This window comes from Rhinoderma darwinii, chromosome 3 (assembly GCF_050947455.1).
Source record: "Rhinoderma darwinii isolate aRhiDar2 chromosome 3, aRhiDar2.hap1, whole genome shotgun sequence".
Classification (NCBI taxonomy): domain Eukaryota; kingdom Metazoa; phylum Chordata; class Amphibia; order Anura; family Rhinodermatidae; genus Rhinoderma; species Rhinoderma darwinii.
In genome coordinates this window covers 430,835,948-430,856,148 of record NC_134689.1, presented here as the reverse complement: position 1 = coordinate 430,856,148, position 20,201 = coordinate 430,835,948, and the positions used below count along the sequence as shown (strand labels likewise).

General features: G+C 37.8%; 1 protein-coding gene across 1 annotated transcript in view; it reads left to right on the top strand.

The window, feature by feature from the left end:
• Positions 1–20,201, top strand: part of LOC142748476 (alpha-2,8-sialyltransferase 8F-like) — a 116,256-nt gene that overhangs the window by 1,724 nt on the left and 94,331 nt on the right. The window contains exon 3 of the mRNA XM_075855566.1: positions 10,022–10,108. Within this exon, the coding sequence (XP_075711681.1) occupies positions 10,022–10,108 (87 nt within the window). The remainder of the gene's footprint in view (positions 1–10,021; positions 10,109–20,201) is intronic.

Sequence of the window (20,201 nt, the reverse complement as noted above, 5' to 3'; positions counted from 1 at the left end):
GGTCTGGTATGGGGGTCTGTATTTAGGGGTACTTGTCTGGGGTCTGTATTTAGAGGGTCTGCTATGGGGGTCTGTATTTAGGGGTACTTGTCTGGGGTCTGTATTTAGAGGGTCTGGTATGGGGGTCTGTATTTAGGGGTACTTGTCTGGGGTCTGTATTTAGAGGGTCTGCTATGGGGGTCTGTATTTAGGGGTACTTGTCTGGTGTCTGTATTTAGTGGGTCTGGTATGGGGTCTGTATTTAGGGGTACTTGTCTGGTGTCTGTATTTAGAGGGTCTGGTATGGGGTCTGTATTTAGGGGTACTTGTCTGGGGTCTGTATTTAGAGGGTCTGGTATGGGGGTCTGTATTTAGGGGTACTTGTCTGGGGTCTGTATTTAGAGGGTCTGGTATGGGGGTCTGTATTTAGGGGTACTTGTCTGGGGTCTGTATTTAGAGGGTCTGGTATGGGGGTCTGTATTTAGGGGTACTTGTCTGAGGTCTGTATTTAGAGGGTCTGGTATGGAGTCTGTATTTAGGGGTACTTGTCTGGGGTCTGTATTTAGAGGGTCTGGTATGGGGGTCTGTATTTAGGGGTACTTGTCTGGGGTCTGTATTTAGAGGGTCTGGTATGGGGGTCTGTATTTAGGGGTACTTGTCTGGGGTCTGTATTTAGAGGGTCTGGTATGGAGTCTGTATTTAGGGGTACTTGTCTGGTGTCTGTATTTAGAGGGTCTGGTATGGGGGTCTGTATTTAGGGGTACTTGTCTGGGGTCTGTATTTAGAGGGTCTGGTATGGAGTCTGTATTTAGGGGTACTTGTCTGGTGTCTGTATTGCGGGTCAATACAAAATTTTTATCGTTTTATTATTTTGCCAAGGAAAAAAATGATCGTTACAAATAAAAAATATATTTTTTTTCAATCATTTGAGTGGTATGAGGGATTCTTTTTTTTTTCGGGACGAGCTGTAGTTTCTATCGGTACCATTTTGGGGGTACGTGAGACTTTTTGATCATTTTTTTATTCCATTTTTTTTATGAGTACAAAGATGTCAGACCTGGGAACCTTCATTAGGCCCACCATGTCATGCCAACCATTGGCACTCCGCATCTGAGGGGTTAAACGAGCGGGATCCCGCTTATTGCATTAAATTGCCGGCTGTTACACGCAGCCAAGTCGCTCATTCTATGAATATATACGACAGATGTCGGGAAGGGGTTAAGGGAGAGTTCCACCTTGATGGCCTTGAACCTAAAGGCGAGCAGTTACATTATGGAGCAGCTATGATTACACGTGGTGGACTTCCCCTTTAATTAGCTTGATTTAAAGAGGAAGCGCTCTGTATCTACTCCTGAATATCTCACAGCGCTAAACTATGACAAATAACTCACACTTGCCGACTTTTCGGAGGGGACATCCGAGAAAATCTGAAAAGCAACACATGAGTTTTAACCCTTATGTCACACCCACTTTTATAAGACACACCCCCAACCTATGGAATCACAAATAGTGTGTATGACCTTCAATACATGTTAAAATAAATATAAGCCCCAAAATAAATTCCTATAAATAAATACAGACCCCCCAGATAAGACTCTCTAAATACATACAGACCCCCCCAGATAAGACTCTCTAAATACATACAGACCCCCAGATAAGACTTTCTAAATACATACAGACCCCCAGATAAGACTCTCTAAATACATACAGACCCCCCAGATAAGACTCTCTAAATACATACAGACCCCCAGATAAGACTTTCTAAATACATACAGACCCCCAGATAAGACTCCCTAAATAAATACAGACCCCCAGATAAGACTTACTAAATAAATACAGAAACCCAGATAAGACTCTCTAAATACATACAGACCCCCAGATAAGACTCTCTAAATACATACAGACCCCCCAGATAATTCTCTCTAATTAAATACAGACCCCCAGATAAGACTCACTAAATAAATACAGACCCCCAGATAAGACTCCCTAAATAAATACAGACCCCCAGATAAGACTCTCTAAATACATACAGACCCCCAGATAAGACTCTCTAAATACATACAGACCCCCCAGATAAGACTCCCTAAATAAATACAGACCCCCAGATAAGACTCTCTAAATACATACAGACCCCCCAGATAAGACTCTCTAAATAAATACAGACCCCCAGATAAGACTCTCTAAATACATACAGACCACAGATAAGACTCTCTAATTAAATACAGACCCCAGATAAGACTCTCTAAATACATACAGACCACAGATAAGACTCTCTAATTAAATACAGACCCCCAGATAAGACTCTCTAAATACATACAGACCCCCAGATAAGACTCTCTAATTAAATACAGACCCCAGATAAGACTCTCTAAATACATACAGACCACAGATAAGACTCTCTAATTAAATACAGACCCCAGATAAGACCCTCTAAATACATACAGACCTCCAGATAAGACTCTCTAAATACATACAGACCCCCAGATAAGACTCTCTAAATACATACAGACCCCCAGATAAGACTCTCTAAATACATACAGACCACAGATAAGACTCTCTAAATAAATAAAGACCCCCAGATAAGACTCTCTAAATACATACAGACCCCCAGATAAGACTCTCTAAATACATACAGACCCCCAGATAAGACTCTCTAAATACATACAGACCACAGATAAGACTCTCTAAATAAATACAGACCCCCAGATAAGACTCTCTAAATACATACAGACCCCCAGATAAGACTCCCTAAATAAATACAGACCCCCAGATAAGACTCTCTAAATACATACAGACCCCCAGATAAGACTCCCTAAATAAATACAGACCCCCAGATAAGACTCTCTAAATACATACAGACCCCCAGATAAGACTCCCTAAATAAATACAGACCCCCAGATAAGACTCTCTAATTAAATACAAACCCTAACCCAGATCATCTAAATAAATTACAGACCCCCGACCAGACCCCTAAAATATTAAACTCTAGGCAAGACTCCCTAAATAAACACATACCCCAGCCTAGACCCTCTAAACACAAACTCCATACTAGACCCTTTAAATACAGACCCCAGACAAGACCCCCTAAATTAAAAACCCCAGACCAGACCCGCTAACTAAACACAGACCTAGACTAGACCCCCTAAATTCAGACCCCATACCAGACCCTCTAAATAAATACAGACCTTAGACAAGACCCTCTAATTACAGACCCAAGAGAAGTACCCCTAAATACAGACCCCCATACCAGACCCTCTAAATACAGACCCCAGACAAGTACCCCTAAATACAGACCCCCATAGCACACCCTCTAAATACAGACCCCAGACAAGTACCCCTAAATACAGACCCCCATACCAGACCCACTAAATACAGACACCAGACAAGTACCCCTAAATACAGACCCCCATACCAGACCCACTAAATACAGACACCAGACAAGTACCCCTAAATACAGACCCCCATACCAGACCCTCTAAATACAGACCCCAGACAAGTACCCCTAAATACAGACCCCCATACCAGACCCTTTAAATAAATACAGATCCCAGACCAGGACCCTTAAAGTAATTCAGACCCCAGACCAGATACTCCTCTCTCCCTATTACGGCACAGGGAGTTGTGTTTGTCTCTTGCACGTTCCTGAAAGTTGGCGAGCATAAAATAACAAAGGTACGAATAATGGGTTTTAATGTTTTCTACTTCGTTGAAGTAAAGATTAACGATCCTACAACTCGGGGTCCTGAGAACATTCGATACTATACAATCAAGTGCAATATTATATGCAGGATCCCTACCGAGGACAACAATAGAAATGTTTACACGCCAATTTACTGTATAAGATAATCCGGCTGTTTATACAGGTGAAAGGAGAAGGAATATAGGGTTAATGACCTTCATGGCCTTTTACATGGGGAGACGATAGTATAAAATATTGTAAAATCGAGGAAAAGTTCTCAATCGTTGCAGCGATCGCCTGATCAGTGAGAAATTGCTCGATTGTCTTTGATCGAATATTTTATAATGACCTCAAAAAATTCTCGTTTGTGGCCGTTTTATCTCCAGGGGGAAAGGAGGAAACACAAATGATCTCTAAAACGATCGAAGTTAGGAAAAAATATACGATTATTGTTACATACGTATAGATGCCGGGCTTTACAATGTTAGAGACTCAATATATTGCCGTTCGGCACTCGTTTTTATCTTCATCTATAAAAGAACCGTCAGTAGTTCCTTATCTACGTGTATAAATACTCAGCGTTACTATATAGAGCTGTAAGATCATTATTATTGTGTGGAAATACTTCATGTTCAGTATCCTGAGCTGTATCACTGCTAATTCACTGCACCTGCTCTCAGGGGTGTAGCTATAGGGGTGTAGAAGTAGCAGTTGCACATGAGCATTGGTAGTCTAGGGTGGTCATTGCTACCATGGTGGTCTAGGGTGATAGCTAGGTGCTACTGTAACGTCCGCGGTTGCTGGCCACGAACTCTTCCCATCCTGCCGATGCCCTTCTCTCCAGAGATGCCAGCATAAGCGGCCGTCCTGTCCCGCAGTGATCACAGTGACCACTAGGGTGTGCGCGCAAGCGCAGTCCAGCCTTAAAGAGCCAGAGCGCACACATGTGTGAGATTGAGCTGATTGCTCCAAGATCACCTTGGACTATTTGAAGTGCCCTGTCCCTTCCCTCATTGCCTGAGCGTTGTTTGTACCTTCCCGTGTCAGTTTTTGCAAATGGTCCCTTGAGTGTTCTCCAGTTCCCAGTGTTCCCGTTCCTGCTACCTGTATCTTGTATCCCGTGCTTCCGTGTTCCTGTGCTGTAAAGTGTTGGAGTCGTGTTTTGTCGCCTACTACACCTGCTGTGTTTCACTGCACTTGTTGTCTGCCTGCTGCCAGAGGTCCATCCGAGCCTAAACCATCGCTACTGTCTGAATTGCCACAGGTACCACTATCCGAACTATAGACATTGACTTTGTACCCTGTTTGGCCAGCTGTTACACCGCTACGGCAGTACGGCCCAGTTGGTCCACATACTTACAGATCGTGACAGCTACCATGGTAGTCTAGGGTGGTCATTGCTACCATTGTGGTAGCTAGGTGCTACCATGGTGGTCTAAGGTGGTGGCTAGGAGCTACCATGTTGGTCTAGGGTGATCATTAATACCATGGTGTTCTAGGGTGGTTGCTAGATGTTACCATGGTAGTCTAGGGTGGTCATTGCTACCATGGTGGTCTAGGGTGATAACTAGGTGCTACTATGGTGGTCTAAGTTGGTGGCTAGGAGCTACAATGGTTGTCATTGTTACCATCGTAGTCTATGACTTGTATGATTATCACAACTGACTTCCCAGGAGGCTTTGGGAGATAGATAAAACATTGTCTTTATAGTGTTTTTTGGGTTCTCCATGTAACTTCTCAGCTGGTGGCAGCCCAAAAATACTATTGCGCCCTAGTAGCTCCGCGGATGTTATAGCATCACTGACACTTGGCACTGGGGACAAAACCATATCCCTTAACACTAAAGGTTGTAGACATTTGGCTTAGTCATATCAGACTTTTTTTAAATGACTCACAAATGACTGGATATATCGCCGTTCGGCACTCGTTTTTATCTTCACCTATGAAAGAACCGCAAGTAGTTCATTATCTATGTATATGGATGCTCAGTGTTACTATATAGAGCTGTAAGATCATTATTATTGTGTGGAAATAATTAATGTTCTGTATCCTGAACTGTATCACAGCACCTGCTCTCAGGGGTGTAGCTATTGGGGGTGTAGAAGTAGCAGTTGCACCTGAGCCATGTACCTGAGGGGACCAAAAAAGTACCAAAATGCCAAAAAAGAGCACATGGAATGTGGTGGTGATTTGAGGGGGTGTCCCAGGAGAAACAATTACACCATGGAACAGTTTTTTTTTACCTATCAGCAAAAGAACAATGAGAATGACCCAAAGGTCATTCTCATTAGGCTACTAAATGTCTCTGCAGAGTGTGCAGCTATAGATTGTGGGGGCTATGCTTTGGGTGTTCTAACAGTGGGGTAACAATATAAGAAATGAATGCCTCTAGCTGTACCCACCACATGGAATAACGATAATCTGACTCCAGGTCACACTCACACCATTAGAGTTTACCAGATGATCACCAGTGAGTAGGAGAATGATCTATGGTCAAGCTTAGAAAATCAGAGCTTAGAAATATGAATAGCTGAGCTGATTAGAATCCTAGGGCTCAGAGTTGGTGTCAGCACATGGTCAACCTGGGTAGTTGTCAGTGCCAACTATTACGGGGAGCCCATGCTATTCTGGGATACGTGCTCTCAGCTGATCTTTTGGAGGGTGAGGTAGACATGGAAATCTTTGTGGCTCTGCCACCCAAAGGCCCACATATACCGGGAGACAGCCCTTGTTCCGGCCCTTAATACAGCGTGGGAATGTCCATGTATAACCTCACAACATCAATTGTCAATGAATATTTCACTCTCTAGACTTCTATGTAGTTTAAAAAAGTGACTGCAATTCAGTTATTGCTGCACATTATTTGCATTCTTAGAAGCAAGTCTTGGTCGCTGGGAGCTGCCATGGTGGTCTAGGGTGGTAGCTAGGTGCTACCATGGTGGTCTAGGGTGGTCATTGCTACCATGGTGGTCTAGGGTGATAGCTAGGTGCTGTCATGGTGGTCTATGGTGGTCATTGCTACCATGGTGGTCTAGGGTGGTAGCTAGGTGCTGCCGTAGTGGTCTAGGGTGGTAGCTAGGTGCTACCATGGTGGTCTAGGGTGGTAGCTAGGTGCTACCACGATAGTCTAAGGTGGTATCTAGGAGCTACCATGTTGGTCTAGGGTGGTCATTGCTACCATATTGGTCTAGGCTGTTAACTAGGTGCTACCATGATGGTCTAAGGAGGTAGCTAGGAGCTACCATGGTGGTCTAGGGTGGTCATTGCTACCATGGTGGTCTATAATGTGTATGATAATCACAACTGACTTCCCCGGAGGATTTGTGAGTTAGATAAAACATTGTCTTTATAGGGTCTCTTGAGTTCTCCATGTAACTTCTCAGCTGGTGGCAGTCTGTAAATTCTATTGCACCCTAGTAGCCCTGGGGATGTTATAGTTTCACTGACAGTTGGCACTGGGGACAAAACCATATTCCTTAACACTTTAGTCATATCAGACTTTTTTGAAAATGACTCACAAGCTATAAAATTAGAGACCCCTATAGGATTAGAGCTGAAATATGTAGTGCTTCGTCTGGGTGACCTCTCATTCATCTCGGGTGCTATTTGGTTGCCACAGAGCTCCCGGTAGTCAACAGTTGACAAAGCAGTCTTAATTTGCCTTTAGTTGGCAGAAATAGTTCCAAGTTGGTCTGGGTGCGTAGAATTGAATCAGACTACGAGAGGATTATCTCACTTTAGAACCACAGAGAACATTATTGATGATACTGTACATACATAAAGGGAAATTCTGAGAACTTTGTCATCCAACCAAGAGAAGGTCCCATTAAAAGACTTGCTGCCAAAAAGACTGTCAAAGTGTTCTCGAAGGAGGCACCATCCATGAGACTGGGGACATCTGTGCCTACATCAGTAGACATTTGATAGAGCTAATATTCATATGAATGACTATGAAATTCTGTGGGTCCATCTACTTTGACTTCCACAGGTGTCTAGAATAGAATATGTTGTCCAGAGACAACCTGTATGAAATAATAACATCGATACTGGTTCTGAATGTAACGCGACGGGCTACAGTTATCAGAGGAGTTAAAGGACACCCACAATTCCAGTGATAAAAGACCTTTACTAAAAGCAGATAATACTTCCCGGAAAACGTCATATCATTACACTAACAGCTTTGAAGCGCTGCGTCGGTCTGTGGTCGAGAGTCTTTTGTAATCTTCAGCACCTTCTGGTCGAGCTCTTTCCTAAGATTAAAGCAGTACATGGGTGTTGGCTTATACATTAGGTACAGGGACCGATCAGCTTCAAAATATATAGAGATGTCCTTTTAAAGGGTTTTCCCCATATCATAGGGGAATAATGTCTGATGATTGGAGGACCCCAGCGCTGGAACCACCACAATCAGTAAAAACGGTGTCCCGAGCCCCCCCCCCCATTCCTCCTTACTACAAAATTGCAGTGCAGAGAACATTGAAAAGAGTGGCGGTCAGACATGGACGGTGACGGACCGCATTTAAAGTCTACAGGACTGACGGAGTCTAGTGCTCGGCTGTTCCCGTCAGCCCCATAGACTTTGAATGGAGCCACTTGACTGCCACTCCATACAAGCTCCACCTCTTGGCAGTTGTGCAGTGAGCAGAAACAGAGGCTAGGTACCCTGTTCGAGGGATCGGTGTGGGTCTCAGTGATCAGAAATGTATCACTTCTCCTGTGGATAGATATATGTTGATTGTGGAAAACCCTCTTTAAGGTGGCCAACCTACCTCTGAGAGAGGTACAGTATATCAGGACCCGTCTGCGAGATCATCGCTTGACCTTGACCAGATGTAGCGATCTCTAACTTGACTTTTTCAATGGCTGTATTGAAAATATATCACTTTGCAGCAAGTTATCAGAATCATAAGAATTGCTACATCTGTTTCCTATGTATATATTCTGCTGAATAAGCACCTGCAAGCACAGTAAACCAGTCTAAGCAAAGGTTGTTCTTAGCTATAAATAATAGTATACATTGTAGTATGATAGAGTATGTGAAAAACATGGGAGGACATACCATTGAAGCAACCTGTGCAGCTGCACAGGGGCCCGGTAGGTTTGGGGGCCCATTGCCACTACTGGATTGTATGTGTGGACTGAGCTAATGACAATGGCTCACAATTATTGGTGGATTGTAAGACGTAAGGACTTTGATGAGTTAGTTGAGAGTAAGGTGCCCACATTCTTTTCTCGACGGGGGCCCTCTGCTGTTAGTGTCCGTCCCTGGTGAAGAGAATATAACAATCCTCAGAGTTACGCAATACACATACTAGTGGAAAATTCCCCCAGCCATAAATTGATGAACTGTCAAATAAGATTCATTAGAAAAGGCAGATTTGAGCTTGGAGGAAACAGAAGACGTGGCGAGGATTCTTAGGAAAGATTTGATAGCAGTCATGAAGAACTCAACCTTGAAGGTCTTTCGTGAACTTGAAGGGACTCCAAAAAGAAAGGAAATGAAGAGGATGATACCAAATCTTTATTTCAGTCATGGTTTGGAGTCGAGAATAGGTAGTGAAGAAAATGTCTTGACCTTTCATGGAGATAATGTCCACTTAAGAAACCAAGTCGAATACTCCGACCAGCAATGGAAGGAGGTTGACAATGCTGGACAGTGAAAATGGAGCAATGAGGAGAGGACAAGTGATTAGTTCATGAATTTCCCACCCATAAATTGTGCTCAGTAGTGGATTTCTCTATTGTAGTGTCATCTCTATTGTAGTGCCAGACCCTAATTAAATATGTAATGTTAACTTAGGTTTCTATCTTTCTGCCTGGAGATCATTTGAGATCTGGGAATTTATGATCTGGATTCCTAGGTGATCGAGCATTGAGTAAAGATGGTCCCCTTACTGGATAGCCAGGACATCTCCTGATGGTCCAGTTCTACTCCTAAGGAAGGGGCCAGCAGGAAACGTGGTTGGCTGACATCTTATCAGACCACTTGCAACACTTTCTGAGCAACATTGCAGGAGAAGTGAAGAAGTGAGGAGCATCGGACTTAGGAGAATGTCTTGAAGACACTTGAGAACATAGAGTAGGTCCTGTTGTTTCTCTAATACTTTGCTTCGGTCCCCGTGCTTGAAGTCCAATGCTCTCAGCTGCAAAACTTCCGACTCACCAGGTGAATTTCTGGTGGTCCAGTGTATATGATCTGGTGGCCCCAGCATGCCATGTACCCATGATTTTACTATATATATTTTTTACTTTGGATGTATCTTTCTGTAGAGTAGAAGAATAAATCAGGATTTATATGTTAAAAATGTAGTTTTGATGAAAATTCCCATATAGTAATCTCATATTATTATTTTTTTCCTCTAGATTTGACATTTCAGAGTTTTTCGAGGTGATTAACGCTCTGCAGGGATGTCCGTGGATAGCGAACCATACAGCACGTGACCTGAGACAGTAAGTTCATAGGTTACCAAGGAGGGAGAAGGGAGAGCCCATAGTAAATAAATATGAACCTGTTCACTAGATTGGACGAATACCTCAGCTCTTGAGAGAGTCATGGCTTAGTGTCAGTCCACCCCCACCCACGACTCTTCTGAACACCATAACACAGCCCTGCCTGGCTTCTGTGGTAGTGCTGGCACTAGTGGGACACAGTGGCATACTATAATGGGGTTGTTATTGTGGTGGGGACTCCATTATGTCTACCATCTCCTTCTTCTGTACCAAGCTACTGCTTGGATTGTGTAACAAAGTCCAGTAAAATGACAAGCTTAGGGGTAGGGTAATTTATTTCGGTAAACATTTGGAAACTATTCGAGCGCGGTGTTGTTCCGAGTCACCAGTTTATGTACTATTATTTTTGTGAAAAACAGCTTGTTAACCTAAAGCAACAAAATTGAAAGAGGGTGGACCAATTATAACACACATTGTCTTGGTGCACGTAGCTGTCAAAGTGTACAATATTGTGTGGTAATATTCGAGATCACCAGTAGATTTGTAACTTAGTCTGTAATATCCTAGTAATGCTTAGTCTCTCAAATTCGGGGTATTCCGTGACCTGATATTTGGTGTCCAGCTATTTAGTGTCACAGACCCTGATGTCCAGTTATTTTGTGTGCAGGTACAGTATTATAGTAGTTATATTCTTGTATATAGGGGGCAGTATTATAGTAGTTATATTCTTGTATATAGGGGGCAGTATTATAGTAGTTATATTCTTGTATATAGGGGCAGTATTATAGTAGTTATATTCTTGTATATAGAGGCAGTATTATAGTAGTTATATTCTTGTATATAGGAGCAGTATTATAGTAGTTATATTCTTGTATATAGGGGGCAGTATTATCGTAGTTATATTCTTGTATATAGGAGCAGTATTATCGTAGTTATATTCTTGTATATAGGAGCAGTATTATAGTAGTTATATTCTTGTATATAGGGGCAGTATTATAGTGGTTATATTCTTGTATATAGGAGCAGTATTATAGTAGTTATATTCTTGTATATAGGGGCAGTATTATAGTGGTTATATTCTTGTATATAGGGGCAGTATTATAGTAGTTATATTCTTGTGTATAGGAGCAGTATTATAGTAGTTATATTCTTGTATATAGGAGCAGTATTATAGTAGTTATAGTCTTGTATATAGGAGCAGTATTATAGTAGTTATATTCTTGTATATAGGGGCAGTATTATAGTAGTTATATTCTTGTATATAGGGGCAGTATTATAGTAGTTATATTGTTGTATATAGGGGCAGTATTATAGTAGTTATATTCTTGTATATAGGGGCAGTATTATAGTAGTTATATTATTGTATATAGGGGGCAGTATTATAGTAGTTATATTCCTGTATATAGGGGCAGTATTATAGTAGTTATATTCTTGTATATAGGAGCAGTATTATAGTAGTTATATTCTTGCATATAGGAGCAGTATTATAGTAGTTATATTCTTGTATATAGGAGCAGTATTATAGTAGTTATATTCTTGTATATAGGAGCAGTATTATAGTAGTTATATTCTTGCATATAGGAGCAGTATTATAGTAGTTATATTCTTGTATATAGGAGCAGTATTATAGTAGTTATATTCTTGTATATAGGGAGCGGTATTATAGTAGTTATATTCTTGTATATAGGAGCAGTGTTATAGTAGTTATATTCTTGTATATAGGAGCAGTATTATAGTAGTTATATTCTTGTATATAGAAGCAGTATTATAGTAGTTATATTCTTGTATATAGGAGCAGTATTATAGTAGTTATATTCTTGTATATAGATGCAGTATTATAGTAGTTATATTCTTGTATACAGGGGGCAGTATTATAGTAGTTATATTCTTGTATATAGGGGCAGTATTATAGTAGTTATATTCTTTATATAGGGGGCGGTATTATAATAGTTATATTCTTGTATATAGGGGCAGTATTATAGTAGTTATATTCTTGTATATAGGGAGCAGTATTATAGTAGTTATATTCTTGTATATAGGAGCAGTATTATAGTAGTTATATTCCTGTATGTAGGGGCAGTATTATAGTAGTTATATTCTTGTATATAGGGGCAGTATTATAGTAGTTATATTCTTGTATATAGGGGGCAGTATTATCGTAGTTATATTATTGTATATAGGAGCAGTACTATAGTAGTTATATTCTTGTATATAGGGGCAGTATTATAGTGGTTATATTCTTGTATATAGGAGCAGTATTATAGTAGTTATATTCTTGTGTATAGGAGCAGTATTATAGTAGTTATATTCTTGTATATAGGGGCAGTATTATAGTAGTTATATTATTGTATATAGGGGGCAGTATTATAGTAGTTATATTCCTGTATATAGGGGCAGTATTATAGTAGTTATATTCTTGTATATAGGAGCAGTATTATAGTAGTTATATTCTTGAATATAGGAGCAGTATTATAGTAGTTATATTCTTGTATATATGAGGCAGTATTATAGTAGTTATATTCTTGTATATAGGGGCAGTATTATAGTAGTTATATTCTTTTATATAGGGGGCAGTATTATAGTAGTTATATTCTTGTATATAGGAGCAGTATTATAGTAGTTATATTCTTGTATTTAGGGGCAGTATTATAGTAGTTATATGCTTGTATATAGGGAGCAGTATTATAGTAGTTATATTCTTGTATATAGGGGGTAGTATTATAGTAGTTATATTCATGTTTATAGGAGGCAGTATTATAGTAGTTATATTCTTGTACATAGGGGGCAGTATTATAATAGTTATATTCTTGTATATAGGGGCAGTATTATAGTAGTTATATTCTTGTATATAGGAGCAGTATTATAGTAGTTATATTATTGTATATAGGGAGCAGTATTATAGTAGTTATATTCTTGTATATAGGGGCAGTATTATAGTAGTTATATTCTTGTATATATGGGGCAGTATTATAGTAGTTATATTCTTGTATATAGGGGGCAGTATTATAGTAGTTATATTCTTGTATACAGGAGCAGTATTATAGTAGTTATATTCTTGTATATAGGAGCAGTATTATAGTAGTTATATTCTTGTATACAGGAGCAGTATTATAGTAGTTATATTCTTGTATATAGGGGCAGTATTATAGTATTTATATTCTTGTATATAGCGGGCAGTATTATAGTAGTTATATTCTTGTATATAGGGGGCAGTATTATAGTAGTTATATTCTTGAATATAGGGGGCAGTATTATAGTAGTTATATTCTTGTATACAGGAGCAGTATTATAGTAGTTATATTCTTGTATATAGGAGCAGTATTATAGTAGTTATATTCTTGTATATAGGAGCAGTATTATAGTAGTTATATTCTTGTATATAGGAGCAGTATTATAGTAGTTATATTCTTGTATATAGAGGCAGTATTATAGTAGTTATATTCTTGTATACAGGGGCAGTATTATAGTAGTTATATTCTTGTATATAGGGGGCAGTATTATAGCAGTTATATTCTTTTATATAGGGGGCAGTATTATAGTAGTTATATTCTTGTATATAGGGTCAGTATTATAGTAGTTATATTCTTGTATATAGGAGCAGTATTATAGTAGTTATATTCTTGTATATAGCGGGCAGTATTATAGTAGTTATATTCTTGTATATAGATGCAGTATTATAGTAGTTATATTCTTGTATATAGGGGGCAGTATTATAGTAGTTATATTCTTGTATATTGGGGGCAGTATTATAGTAGATATATTCTTGTATATAGGGGCAGTATTATAGTAGTAATATTCTTGTATATAGGAGCAGTATTATAGTAGTTATATTCTTGTATATAGGGGGCAGTATTAGGGCATGACCACACATGGCGGAATTCCTCCGCAACTGTCCGCATCGATGCCGCACAGAATCTGCGTTGCAGATTCTGCAGCGGATCTGCACAAAATGTGCAGTACATTGATGCGGACTAGCTGCTGCAGACTGCGGGAAAAGTGCTTCCCTTCTCCCTATCAGTGCAGGATAGAGAGAAGGGACAGCACTTTCCCTAGTGAAAGTAAACGATTTTCATACTTACCGGCCGTTGTCTTGGTGACGCGTCCCTCTTTCGGCATCCAGCCCGACCTCCCTGGATGACGCGCCAGTCCATGTGACCGCTGCAGCCTGTGCTTGGCCTGTGATTGGCTGCAGCCGTCACTTACACTGAAACGTCATCCTGGGAGGCCGGACTGGAGACAGACGAAGGGAGTTCTCGGTAAGTATGAACTTATATGTTTTTTTACAGATACATGTATATTGGGATCGGTAGTCACTGTCCCGGGTGCAGAAACAGTTACTGCCGATCGCTTAACTCTTTCAGCACCCTGGACAGTGACTATTTACAGACGTCTCCTAGCAACGCTCCCGTCATTACGGGAGCCCCATTGACTTCCTCAGTCTGGCTGTAGACCTAGAAATACCTAGGTCCAGCCAGAATGAAGAAATGTCAAGTTAAAAAAGCAAGACGCATCCGCAGCACACATGACATGTGCATGACAGCTGCGGACTTCATTGCGGAACTTAGAATCTCCATTGAAGTCAATGGAGAAATTCCGCCATGAGTCCGCCACTGCTCCGCAACAGACAGAGCATGCTGCGGACACCAAATTCCGCTCCGCAGCCTATGCTCCGCAGCGGAATTGTACGCATCGTGTAAACGAACACTGCTAAATTAAAGTGAAAGTCAATGGAGAAACGGCTCCGCTGCGGATTAACGCTGCGGAGTGTCCGCAGCGGAATTTAAGTGGAATTCCGCCATGTGTGAACCCGCCCTTATAGTAGCTATATTCTTGTATATAGGGGCAGTATTATAGTAGTTATATTCTTGAATATATGGGCAGTATTATAATAGTTATATTCTTGTATATAGGGGCAGTATTATAGTAGATATATTCTTGTAAATAGCGGCAGTATTATAGTAGTTATACTCTTGTATATAGGAGCAGTACTATAGTAGTTATATTCTAATATATAGGAGCAGTATTATAGTACTTATATTCTTGTATATAGGGGCAGTATTATAGTAGTTATATTCTTGTATATAGGAGCAGTATTATAGTACTTATATTCTTGTATATAGGAGCAGTATTATAGTAGATATATTCTTGTATATAGGGGGCAGTATTATAGTAGCTATACTCTTGTATATAGGAGCAGTACTATAGTAGTTATATTCTTGTATATAGGGGGCAGTATTATAGTAGTTAAATTCTTGTATATAGGAGCAGTATTATAGTAGTTATATTCTTGTATATAGGGGCAGTATTATAGTAGTTATATTCTAGTATATAGGAGCAGTATTATAGTAGTTATATTCTTGTATATAGGGGGCAGTATTATAGTAGTTATATTCTTGTATATATGGGCAGTATTATAGTAGTTATATTCTTGTATATAGGGGGCAGTATTATAGTAGTTATATTTTTGTATATAGGAGCAGTATTATAGTAGTTATATTCTTGTATATAGGCGGCAGTATTATAGTAGTTATATTCTTGTATATAGGAGCAGTATTATAGTAATTATATTCTTGTATATAGGGGGCAGTATTATAGTAGTTATATTCTTGTATATAGGGGGCAGTATTATAGTAGTTATATTTTTGTATATAGGAGCAGTATTATAGTAGTTATATTCTTGTATATAGGGGCTGTATTATAGTAGTTATTTCTTGTATATAGGAGCAGTATTATAGTAGTTATATTCTTGAATATAGGGGCAGTATTATAGTAGTTATATTCTTGTATACAGGAGCAGTATTATAGTAGTTATATTCTTGTATATAGGGGCAGTATTATAGTATTTATATTGTTGTATATAGCGGGCAGTATTATAGTAGTTATATTCTTGTATATAGGGGGCAGTATTATAGTAGTTATATTCTTGAATATAGGGGTAGTATTATAGTAGTTATATGCTTGTATACAGGAGCAGTATTATAGTAGTTATATTCTTGTATATAGGAGCAGTATTATAGTATTTATATTCTTGTATATAGGAGCAGTATTATAGTAGTTATATTCTTGTATATAGGAGCAGTATTATAGTAGTTATATTCTTGTATATAGAAGAAGTATTATAGCAGTTATAATCTTGTATATAAGAGCAGTATTATATTAGTCATATTCTTGCATATAGGGGCAGTATTATAGTAGTTATATTCTTGTATATAGGGAGCAGTATTATAGTAGTTATATTCTTGTATATAGGAGCAGTGTTATAGTAGTTATATTCTTGTATATAGGGGCAGTATTTATAGTAGTTATATTCTTGTATATAGGAGCAGTATTATAGTAGTTATATTCTTGTATATAGGGGCAGTATTATAGTAGTTATATTCTTGTATATAGGGGCAGTATTATAGTAGTTATATTCTTGTATATAAGGGGCAGTATTATAGCAGTTATATTCTTGTATACAGGGGGCAGTATTATAATAGTTATATTCTTGTATATAGGGAGCAGTATTATAGTAGTTATATTCTCGTATATAGGGGCTAGTATTATAGTAGTTATATTCTTGTATATAGGAGGCAGTATTATAGTAGTTATATTCTTGTATATAGGAGCAGTATTATAGTAGTTACATTCTTGTATATAGCGGGCAGTATTATAGTAGTTATATTCCTGTATATAGGGGGCAGTATTATAGTAGTTATATTCTTGTACATAGGGACATTATTATAGTAGTTATATTCTTGTATATAGGAGCAGTATTATAGTAGTTATATTCTTGTATATAGGGGGCAGTATTATAGCAGTTAAATTCTTGTATGTAGGAGCAGTATTATGGTAGTTATATTCTTGTATATAGGGGCAGTGTTATATTAGTTATATTCTTGTATATAGGAGCAGTATTATAGTAGTTATATTCTTGTATATAGGGGCAGTATTATAGTATTTATACTCTTGTATATAGCGGGCAGTATTATAGTAGTTATATTCTTGTATATAGGGGGCAGTATTATAGTAGTTAGATTCTTGAATATAGGGGCAGTATTATAGTAGTTATATTCTTGTATACAGGAGCAGTATTATAGTAGTTATATTCTTGTATATAGGAGCAGTATTATAGTAGTTATATTCTTGTATATAGGAGCAGTATTATAGTAGTTATATTCTTGTATATAGGAGCAGTATTATAATAGTTATATTCTTGTATATAGAGGCAGTATTATAGTAGTTATATTCTTGTATATAGGAGCAGTATTATAGTAGTTATATTCTTGTATATAGGAGCAGTATTATAGTAGTTATAGTCTTGTATTTAGGGGCAGTATTATAGTAGTTCAATTCTTGTACATAGGGGCGGTATTATAGTAGTTATATTCTTGTATATAGGAGCAGTATTATAGTAGTTATATTCTTGTATATAGGAGCAGTATTATAGTAGTTATATTCTTGTATATAGGAGCAGTATTAGAGTAGTTATATTCTTGTATATAGGGGGCAGTATTATAGTAGTTATATTCCAGTATATTGGAGCAGTATTATAGTAGTTATATTCTTGTATATAGGGGGCAGTATTATAGTAGTTATATTCTTATATATAGGAGCAGTATTATAGTAGTTATAGTCTTGTATATAGGAGCAGTATTATAGTAGTTATATTCTTGTATATAGAAGAAGTATTATAGCAGTTATAATCTTGTATATAAGAGCAGTATTATATTAGTCAGATTCTTGTATATAGAGGCAGTATTATAGTAGTTATATTCTTGTATATAGGGAGCAGTATTATAGTAGTTATATTCTTGTATATAGGAGCAGTGTTATAGTAGTTATATTCTTGTATATAGGGGCAGTATTTATAGTAGTTATATTCTTGTATATAGGAGCAGTATTATAGTAGTTATATTCTTGTATATAGGGGCAGTATTATAGTAGTTATATTCTTGTATATAGGGGCAGTATTATAGCAGTTATATTCTTGTATACAGGGGGCAGTAATATAATAGTTATATTCTTGTATATAGGGAGCAGTATTATAGTAGTTATATTCTCGTATATAGGGGCTAGTATTGTTGTAGTTATATTCTTGTATATAGGAGGCAGTATTATAGTAGTTATATTCTTGTATATAGGAGCAGTATTATAGTAGTTACATTCTTGTATATAGCGGGCAGTATTATAGTAGTTATATTCCTGTATATAGGGGGCAGTATTATAGTAGTTATATTCTTGTACATAGGGACATTATTATAGTAGTTATATTCTTGTATATAGGAGCAGTATTATAGTAGTTATATTCTTGTATATAGGGGGCAGTATTATAGCAGTTAAATTCTTGTATGTAGGAGCAGTATTATGGTAGTTATATTCTTGTATATAGGGGCAGTGTTATAGTAGTTATATTCTTGTATATAGGAGCAGTATTATAGTAGTTATATTCTTGTATATAGGGGCAGTATTATAGTATTTATACTCTTGTATATATCGGGCAGTATTATAGTAGTTATATTCTTGTATATAGGGGGCAGTATTATAGTAGTTAGATTCTTGAATATAGGGGCAGTATTATAGTAGTTATATTCTTGTATACAGGAGCAGTATTATAGTAGTTATATTCTTGTATATAGGAGCAGTATTATAGTAGTTATATTCTTGTATATAGGAGCAGTATTATAGTAGTTATATTCTTGTATATATGGGCAGTATTATAGTAGTTATATTCTTGTATATAGGGGGCAGTATTATAGTAGTTATATTTTTGTATATAGGAGCAGTATTATAGTAGTTATATTCTTGTATATAGGCGGCAGTATTATAGTAGTTATATTCTTGTATATAGGAGCAGTATTATAGTAATTATATTCTTGTATATAGGGGGCAGTATTATAGTAGTTATATTCTTGTATATAGGGGGCAGTATTACAGTAGTTATATTCTTGTATATAGGGGCAGTATTATAGTAGTTATTTCTTGTATATAGGAGCAGTATTATAGCAGTTATATTCTTGAATATAGGGGCAGTATTATAGTAGTTATATTCTTGTATACAGGAGCAGTATTATAGTAGTTATATTCTTGTATATAGGGGCAGTATTATAGTATTTATATTGTTGTATATAGCGGGCAGTATCTTCACATGACTGGGCTGTAAATCTACTGGGTTTTACACTTTTTCGTAAAGACAGGACAAATAGGAAAGGTGGTGGTGTATGTCTGTATGTGAGAAGTGATATGAAGGCGAGTGTGAAAGAGACAATAGTGGGTGAAGACTGTGAGGAGGTTGAAACCTTGTGGGTGGAACTAGAAAGGGACGTAAACACTGAAAAAATTACTTTTGGTGTAATCTATAGACCCCCCAATATAACTGAGGAGATGGAAGTTCAGCTATATAAACAGATGGAGCGGGCTGCACATGCGGGTACTGTAGTGATAATGGGAGATTTTAATTTCCGGGATATTAATTGGTGTCATGGTTCGGCTTCAACTGCAAAGGGGAGACATTTCCTCAACCTGTTGCAGGAAAATTTTATGGGCCAGTTTGTGGAAGACCCGACTAGAGGTGAAGCTCTGTTGGATCTGGTCATTTCTAATAATGCAGATCTTGTTGGGAATGTCAATGTTCGTGAAAACCTCGGTAACAGTGATCACAATATAGTTACATTTTACCTATACTGTAAAAAACAAACGCAGGCTGGGAGGGCAAAAACATTTAATTTTAAGAAAGCCAATTTCCCCAGGATGAGGGCTGCAATTCACGATATAGACTGGGAAGAACTAATGTCAAATAATGGAACAAATGATTAATTGGAGATTTTCAAATCTACTTTGAGTTATTATAGTGCAAAATTTATTCCTACAGGTAATAAGTATAAACGACTCAAATTAAACCCCACATGGCTTACACCTTCTGTGAAAGGGGCAATACATGACAAAAAAAGGGCATTTAAAAAATACAAATCTGAGGGTACAGCTGTAGCCTTTGTAAAATATAAAGAGCTTAATAAAATCTGTAAAAATGTAATAAAATTAGCAAAAATACAAAATGAAAGGCAGGTGGCCAGGGATAGTAAAACAAATCCCAAAAAATTCTTCAAGCATATAA